Raw genomic sequence first — 9,494 nt, 5'->3', positions numbered from 1 at the left:
TTCATTTATTTGTTGATATATGTTGATGATATGTTGATTGCCTCAAAAAATGTTGAAGAGATTGAAAAATTGAAGAAGCAAATGAAGAATGAGTTTGAGATGAAGGATCTTGGTGAAGCGAAGAAGATCCTTGGCATGGAGATCACTAGAGATAGAGAGAAGGGTTTGGTCAGTTTGAATCAAAGACAATACCTTGAGAAGTTGATTCGGAAGTTTGGAGTTCATGATTCAACCAAACCGGTTAGTACCCCTTTGGCTCCTCATTTTAAATTGAGTTCTCTACAATGTCCTAAAAATGATAAAGAGAAGCTGCAAATGAAAAATATACCATATGCAAATTTGGTTGGTAGTTTGATGTATGCAATGGTATGCTCTAGACCGGATATTGCTCATGCAGTTGGCATGGTGAGTCGATATATGCATAATCCAGGTAAAGAGCACTGGCAAGCAGCTAAGTGGATATTGAGATATCTCCATGGTACTCGAGATGTTGGTTTATGTTTTGAGAGAGATGACTCTGGTATTGGTCATTTTGCAGTTGGTTATGTTGATTCAGATTATGCAGGTGATCTGGATGGAAGGAAGTCTACTACAGGCTATGTGTTTACTATGGCTAAAGGACCAGTTTGTTGGAGGTCCATTTTGCAGTCGTCTGTTGCCTTGTCTACTACAGAGGCTGAATATATGGCAGTTGCTGAAGCTGTAAAGGAGGCCATTTGGATACATGGGCTGATTAGAGATTTGGGGGTTGATCAGAAGCAGGTGGAGGTACATTGTGATAGTCAGAGTGCCATTTATTTGGCTAAGTATCAGGTTCATCATGCGAGGACCAAGCACATAGATGTGCGTTATCACTTTGTTCGTGAAATTGTTGGTGAAGGGGAAATCATTCTCCAGAAGATTCCAACTAAAGACAACCCCGCTGATATGTTGACTAAGGTTGTTGGTGTAGCCAAGTTTGTTCACTGTTTGAACTTGGCTCACATTATGCCTATTTAAAGAAGGCGTTGAGCAGTAGGGGTTTTGGAGCATTTGGCTGGGCATGAGTTGTTCTCTTGCTAGTGTTCGGGAGTGATGTTGTGTGCTAATTGTGTTGGTTGGCTTATCATGGCGTTTTTCGGAATTTGGCCAAGGTGGAGATTGTTGAATTATGGCCAAAACAAGTCATCACCTTTCGGCTAATAAAGAAATCAAAAGAAAGAAAAAAGGTGAAAGACAAATGATGATGTTTTCTTCTTTTGGGGTTTTTTATTACCATAATTATTGTTGTTGTTCGGGTAGAAGAGAAGAAAGGGTGAGCTCATTTTTGAGATTTGAGCAGAAGTGAGAAGAGTGAGCTGCCGAGAGAGAGAGAGTTGCAGAGAGCCCAAAACAGAAGAAGAAGCTGCTGCTTCATTTGATTAGTAATCATCAACCAAAGTAGTTGTTGTTGTAATAGCTTTGAGCTATATGTATAGAGAAGAAATTATTCATTATATTTCTTTCTCTATTTGTTTCTTTGGTGTGTGAGAGCTATTGGGTGTATTGGGCTTTTGGGTTGTGAGATTGTCAACACTTTGTAAACTCCCATTTGGTTGATAGTGGATTATTGGGTGAGCTCCTACTGCTCCGAGGACGTACTCCAGTTACACTGACTGTTGAGGAACCTCGTTAAAATCTTGGTGTTCTTTAATATTTTGTTCTTGCATTTAATATTTCTTGTGGGTTATAAAAGAATTGGTTCTAAAAGGTTTGGTGCTATCTTAGCACAACACTTATAAGCTCATCCTTCTCTTCTTCTTTTCTCATCCCAATGTTCTCATATGGACGATCTGTTTTCCCCGGAATACACGGCTTTTGAAGCGGAGGTCCACACAGCTGAGGGTTTCCAGCGTAAGTAGAGGGATCAAAGCTTTGGAGCTGAGTTCCGATGGGAATTTCGCCAAACAAGTTGTTATATGACAAGTCCAAGACACCAAGACGATCTATTCGAGCAAGGCTTGTCGGAATTCTTCCATCTAACTGGTTTCTTGACAAATCAAGGGCATCCAATGACTGCAACTTTCCAATGTCTGGAGTTATGTGACCTGTTAATCAGTTTCTCGATAGGTTTAAAGAAACCAATCCAACTAAATGACTGATTTCTTTTGGTATCTCCCCGATTAATCTGTTGCTTGAGAAATCAATTCTCTTCATAAGCCCCAAAGTGTTTCTGTATACTTGCATGCTTCCCTTCCATATGAAGGCCGCATCATCCTCATACTCATCTGAAATCTCGGGCGCTTCGTAATAATGTGTGATCTTCATATTTGGATTTCCTTTCTGAGCTAGAGTAGTCAAATTATTGAAGCACTTGGGTATACCTCCCGAGATGTTGTTCATAGAGAAATCCAAAATCTGAATGCGTGATAGACGACATAACTGTGATGGCATGCTTCCATTGAATTGATTTGATGAAAGCATTAGGATAACCAAATCCTGAAAACTAACTCCTAACCATTTTGGTATAGGTCCTGATAATGTGTTATTTCCAAGATCAATAACTCTTAAACCTGTGCAGTTCTTCAACGATGAAGGCAATTCTCCCACAAACCTGTTGCTTCTTAACTTCAGCGTTTCCATCCGAAATAAGGAGCCTATTGTGGCAGGAATTTTCCCAGAAAGAGCATTGTAACTCAAATCGAGCATGACCATATTGTCCAAATATGTCAAGAAATCTGGAAGTTGTCCATAGAGATTGTTACTTGAGAGATTAAGAAAGGTTAAACTTGTTGCGGTAGGTGCACGCAACCAAGTAATTGGCCCGGAAAAATTATTATTTGAGAGATCGAGGAATGACGCTTGTGATAGAAATGAGGGGATTGGACCTTCCAATTTGTTGGAACTCAAATGTAATTGAGGGGAATATGCAAACTCCAATGTCAAATTTGCAAGTATTGTTCCTCCAATTTGATTGTGTGAGAGATTCATGAAGGCCAAATTAGGAGACATTCCTCCCTAAAACCAACTTGGAAGGATATCGAAAATTCCAGCATTTGAAATATCAAGTCTAGAATAAAAGTTCTGAGTTCGAAGCCATTGTGGAAAATTTGGACCTACCTTGCAAGAACCTAGAATTATATAATCCAATTGGAAAGGAGAAATCCAATCTGAATGGAAGTTTAAAACTAGAGAGTTAAAGGACAAATCCAAATATTTCAATCTGGCAAGTCGTGAGAAATGGCTTTCGGAAATCACCCCTCCCAAATGATTCATACTAAGGTCGATACTCTCGAGCTTAGACATTTTCCCAATAGTTTCAGGAATTATTCCACTTACTTGATTGCCAGAGAGATCTAAATCTTTCAACGACAAAAACTTTATAAGATTAGGAAATGGCCCGACTAGATGATTGTAAGAGAGGTCCAGAAACTTTAATGAGTTTTGAGCGCATGCAGACATTAATATTTGAACCAACTGGGAAAATTGTCCATTCAGTCTGTTGCTCCTGAGGACCAACGATCGCAAACTACATAACCTAGCAAAAGAATGCGGATTCCATCCTTCAATTTGGTTAAAAGAGAGATCAAGATAGGAAAGCGAGGTCAAGTTTCCGATAACACCAGGAATTGGACCAGTTAAATTGTTGCCAATGAGGTCAAGATAAACAAGGCTTGTACTGTAGGTTGACAACCATACGAATATCGAAGATGTGAGACGGTCCAAACTGAAATCACCATGAGCAAGATATATAGAAGAATTTGTGGTAAAGAGAGTGGAAGGCATTGGAGGAGAATGAAGAGAACAATCCCTTAATGAAAAGTCCCTTAGCTTAGGGAGCTTATTAATTGTTTCGAGCCAGTCATAAGTGTTATTGAGATTGTTATAACTCAAATCCAAATGTGTTAATGAAGAAAGACGAGGGAGCCAAGAATTGAGATTTTGCACAACATTAGTAGCAAAGTGGTTGTAGGCAAGATTGAGTTGTAGGAAGTGTGAAAGGTTTCCAAGCTGACTTGGAATTCGACCACCAAAAGAAGCGTCAGAGAGATCGAGGTATCTTAAATTGGATAGGGAACCAATGAAATCTGGAATTTGGCTCCCATTGAAGTCAATTCCATAGAGGCTCAAATATTTCAAATGCTGCAACTCAATCAGTTTAGGGCTTATCGTCTTATCTTGCAAATCATATACTAGAAGATCAAGTTTGATAACATGATCACCTTTGGTTTGGTTGCTGCAGAAAACTCCTTCCCATGTGCAACAATCAGGAGATCCCCAAGAAGTGAGTTGGTTGTATTCATCCACGAGGCCTTGTTTGAAAGCAAGGAGTGCTTCCCTTTCCCTCTCTATGCACCTCACCGCCGCACCAGAAGCATCATCGTGGCCAAGTGCTACTCCTGAAGAAACTTTATTATCGAATCCAAGGGATAGAGAAGGGTTGAAATGTTGTAACGAAATTAGCACCGCAATCAAAGCATAAAAGTGCATCTTAATATTCAAATCAACGTAGAGGCGATTGAATAATCAAGAAGCAGCACAACTATTTGGGGTTTGTTAATGGAATGTAATATCAAAAAAGAAGGGAGCACAATGAAGGTGCAAGTGTACATGGATGTCTGAGTACTTCACAAACAAGCTTGCATCGAATATATATATACACAATTAGTTGAAGCAAATTGTAGCTAAAACAGTGACATGGAAAAAGCAAGTTAAAGTGACCAACCAACCCACAATATGTGCTTGACTTGGCTCAATGCTAGTGGCCAGGTATACGCAAAATTAAATGATTTTTTGCCTTGATTTGGTTTAGTTTTGATTTTAATTGTATTTAATCTTTCAAACGCTGCAACCCACATGGAGTCATATGCCCAATTGCCCATGCAACAAGACTATGCATACTGGTTTTATGTAAGTAGGAAAAAGGAAAAGAAAATTCATGTTTTTTAGTTTTTTGTTCTTTTGATATAGGATCAGAATCTGTAATGTGTTGAATTAGAGTGAACTAACATTATCATAGACTAAAGAAAAGACAGTGAATGGTGTTAGGCATTATTGCATATTTCAAACTAGAGAGTGTCTTATACTTCATATTGCTAGGAAAAACTAGAGTAATAACTTTACAAAGACCAAAGATCAACACGCTACAAAGATTATATATATATATATATATATATAGCAATCATGACTTTGTATGGGGCATAGAAAATGAACAATTTATTGGGGGAGTCAACCACTGAGTTCTCTATCATGACTTCATATGAGGGTGAGGGGCGTAGAAAATTAACAATTTATTCGGGGAGTAAACCACTGAGTTCTCTTAGTCCATCACCCGAGCTCAATCCAAAGATTACGATCCAAATTATGAGTTTGAAGCTATGAGAATTGCTTGCAAGACTCGCTAGGCATTTGTTATTTTTATCCCATCATCAATTCTAGCTCGGACCAACTTCTTAAAAACATAAAAATTAAAAAAAAAAAAATTATAGAAATTGTTCATTAAATCAACATGGAGAACTCAAACAACGAATGACTTTTCCCTCCATTATCTCATCAGACATTTCTTTCCTATTTTACCCCTTTAACTTTCAATGCCCCATCAGTCATGTTCTTATCGTCATTCACTTAACCAAAATTACAACTCTTTCTAGGACTGAAAAGGGAAAATTGCAGTGAATCAGAAGCTTGGTCAATCTCATCTGGGGACTGTTGTGGGACAAATTTCATTAGTTGTTTTAAGTCAAAGTATAGTTCTAGTGAAGCTATACTTGATGTTGTGATCATAATGCTTTACTTTGAGATAAATGTATGATGATAGTCCATTGTGAGATTTGATAAGCCTTAGCGATCTACACCCTCATGTATACTTGTAATTATATATATTTTATTTAGACTCAATGAATGAGGAAATAACTTCTTCAGCAAATACAATTTTCACATTATATTATGATGCTTGTTTGTTGTACAGATTTCTAGAGTGCTAATATCTAACTTAATTGATTTACAATTCTAATTCTTTTTTGTTTTTTTTCGTTTAATAAAGGTATAAGTATAAGTATGAGCTTAAGTATTGATTTACACTCAAATGTTGAAGATTGTGACAAGGAAGTTGATGTATGTGTTGATGAAGATCTAATGCTCTAATACATAGAATGGATTCATTGCCACCATGACGTCTCGTTTCAGCAAAACAATGATAAATAATTTTTTTAACACATGTCATTTGTTTAATGGATCAAGACGCTGCATGCGTGGCGTTTAACCCATTTCATATAAGTTGCGGCTTTGTAAGTGATGTTTTACCTCAATGCTTAGACCTTGGTATCAACATCCACTACAACTAGTTTCGACACTCTGCCACCCCATTCTGTCATTTTGATATAGTTAAAAAAAAAAAAAAAAACTATTTGAAAGGAACTAGTCAAATACTAAATATATTATACATCTACTACAAAAAGTAGATGAGGAGCTCAATTGGAAAATAAAAGTGAGCCTTGACATGAGTGGTAAAATGGGAAAGAAAAGTGAGCCTTCTCCATGTTGTTGTGTGTGCGAACAATTTCTCTTAATAAGTGCATATTTTTTTTAATATTACATAATTACTGTTTTGTCCTCCTTATGTAAATATTGTGTATCAAAAGTGAGGGTAAAATAGGAAAAATAAGTATATGATTGTCATTTTCTCAAAATTACTATTTTGCCCTTCTTTTCTCAATAATGTGTATCAAAAGTGAAGGCAAAATAGGAAAAAAAAAGTTGACAAGGAGGGTTCTCTTAATAGTATAGATTTCAAATTTTTCTTAAAGAGCGAGAATGTCAGGTACCTTGCGAGTCTTGCGAGTTAGAAGTTAGCAAAGCACTTCACCAAATCACCACATTCGAGATATTTGCCTGACCGAGCTCGATTGTGAATTGGCAATGCTGCATCAGCATTTAAGCCATTGAAGAACGTAGTTAGTTCTTAGTATTCCTAGCATGCGCCCCACGTAGGTTGTGTACTTTTTAGGACCAACAACACCACAATTAAAGTATGAAAGAGTTTTAGGCGCCTACCTACACCCACCATCTTAATTCAACAAAATCAACGCAACGATGATTGAAGAATGAAAAAGAAAAACTATATACTCATTTGAGCATCTCCAAAAGTGATGTCAAATACTAAACATCAAACTCAAATTTGATGGCTTACGAGTCACTTTGACTTCTTCATTAGTTTTAATTTCCAACCAATATGTTACTTTATTCACTGTTCTAAAAATTGGCAGTGTTTCCGATATTTAGATCAAATCGTCCAACAAAATCACGTAAGAGTTGGGCGCCCACCTAAGTGCTCTCTAGGTAATGGTTTTTTTTTTTTTTTGCATACTGTCTCTCACTTGTCATCGGTCTGTCGCATCTCTCGTCTTTGCTCGTTGCCACATCTCTCGAAGACAATGGAAGATCTAATGAGACGAGGGAGAGTGGGAGAGAGAGAGAACTAGAGAACAGTTCAGACACAAGTCTGCAATTGCAGAGAATGTAGTGGGACGGCGGTACTTAGAGCATAGCAACTTACACGGAGGTTGTTCTCACGAAAGATTCCTGATGTATTAGTAGGAGTTTGATGCTCTGCGTTATTACAGCATGCTACTAATCAGTTTGCTTGTCCCTTACGAGCTCTCAACTTCCTCAATACCATGAAAAGCTTCAAAATCCTACACATTACACACAAGAAAACAATCCAATCATAAAAAACCCATCACCGCTTCGAAACCAATCACAATAAATTTGACGCGAAACTGAAGTTTGGAGCTTTACCATTTGATTAGCTGATGAATTCAACATAATAGCAATCAAAGCATCCAAACAAGCTCCTTGCTCAATCACGCCACAACTCGGTAATATATTCATCAAAACCTAGAAAAACCCAAATACAAAAAACTGCATTCTCATCTCAGTAATCCAACCTCCATAGATTTTGGTTGAGCTATTTAGCTACATTGAGTACCTGAATGGCCTTGTGCTGATAAGCCAAAACCGTCTGGATGAAGCAGGCAGCAACCCTCCAAAACCCTAAGAGCAAGCGAGACCCCGGAATCGGTTGAAAGGCTCGTGATCTTCAGCGGCTCAACGCCGAATATGTGATCCAAACTCCACACGATCTCATTGTCCGAATCTTTCAGCGAGTGCCGAAACAGAATGGGCACCACTGTAAAACCATAATTAAATCAATTTCAACAATCAGAAAATTAAACAAAAAATCAAGCAGATACTAGGAATTTTGTAATTTTCTGGTTACCTTGAAGCTCAGGGAGCGATTGCTTCTGAGAGAAGAGGTTGATGGTGGAACCGGACTCGGCGACCGATCGGAGGAACTTGAGGAGGCCGCAAACGCGGAGGAACGACAACTTGGCGGAATGTCGCGGAGGTCGCTCCGGAGCGCGAGCGTGACCTCGCTATAGACTTTCTGCTCGTCAACAAGTTGACCGGATCGCCTACGGCGGTCTGGTTCATATTCCGACGAGGCCTTCGGTGTTAGTCCCTCGCCCCACTTGCAATTTCAATCTTTCTTCATGTACATCGCCTCAGTCTTTTACTCTCACTCTTTGAAATTTCAATCTTTCTCCTCTGCTTTTCGCCCCGGAAATGTTCTGATCAAAACGACCACGCTTTTGAGATGTCTCACATCCTTGTTTCGGTTTAGTTTTGTAAGTAAGTTTAGCCATTGCATGCATATGAGATGTCTCTCATCCTTGCTGCCTGCTGGTCACCTGAGTACTATTTTTACTTGATTACTCACTTGGAACGAAACAAGTTTATATCTCGTTAGATGAGTAAAATTCATCAATCTAAAACATTCACATTTGTGTGTCACAAGATTTGAATTGTGCAATCCAAATACATCGTAATTAAATTGCACATTTCAAATCATGTGACATACAAGCGTATTTGGGGCGTTGAGTAAGATTAAAAACCGTTGTAGATTTGTTTCTAAGAGTGCTGAAGTTTGTAAGCATGGTTGCTTATGATGTATATCGTAAGCAGTTTAAGATATTACCAAAAGGAAGATCTCATATTCAATTTTGTATTACTAATCAAAAGGTTTTAAAAACAACAATACACACAACCTTAAATTTTAGCGAATTCATAGAATAACAATCACATTTGGGAGTGAGTAATCATATTAAATTGCAAACTTTTAATATGTTTATCACGTCATAAGCATACAACAGACTGAAATAAAGAAATTTGCACACTTACAAATTAGTGTGTTACTCGACGTATAAATAGATTTCCACATGAACTTAAAGTTTGGTGTCGTCATAAAGAATACGGTTACTGTAAATAGCCTCAAAAACATGTTTTCTAAAACCTTTTTAGAGCTCATGCATGTGTTTTTTGGTGTTTTGTTAATTACGTTGAAATTTCATTGCTTTTCTTTGCGTGTTTATGTTAGAATTCCTCTGTCCCACATCGGCCAGAAGGCTTGAGAACAAGCCATTTATATAGAACCCACTCTAACTATAATCGAGGCCTTTTGTATTAAAACTCCACAC

General features: G+C 37.9%; 1 protein-coding gene and 1 pseudogene across 1 annotated transcript; both read right to left on the bottom strand.

Annotated features, from left to right (window-relative positions):
• Positions 1-1,737: 1,737 nt before the first annotated feature.
• On the bottom strand, positions 1,738-4,449 carry LOC103422133 (receptor-like protein EIX2). The gene is made up of 3 exons (XM_029105921.2): positions 3,079-4,449; positions 2,118-2,976; positions 1,738-2,066 (listed from the first exon to the last, which is right to left on the bottom strand). Exons 1-3 carry the CDS (start codon positions 4,447-4,449, stop codon positions 1,738-1,740), a joined length of 2,559 nt encoding a protein of 852 aa, XP_028961754.2.
• Positions 4,450-7,587: 3,138 nt separating this feature from the next.
• On the bottom strand, positions 7,588-8,663 carry LOC103406666 (uncharacterized; annotated as a pseudogene).
• Between the last annotated feature and the right edge of the window lie 831 nt (positions 8,664-9,494).

Source organism: Malus domestica, chromosome 01 (genome assembly GCF_042453785.1).
Source record: "Malus domestica chromosome 01, GDT2T_hap1".
NCBI classification, from domain to species: domain Eukaryota; kingdom Viridiplantae; phylum Streptophyta; class Magnoliopsida; order Rosales; family Rosaceae; genus Malus; species Malus domestica.
The sequence above is the reverse complement of the archived record's forward strand: the minus strand, read 5'-3'. Positions and strand labels throughout refer to the sequence as shown.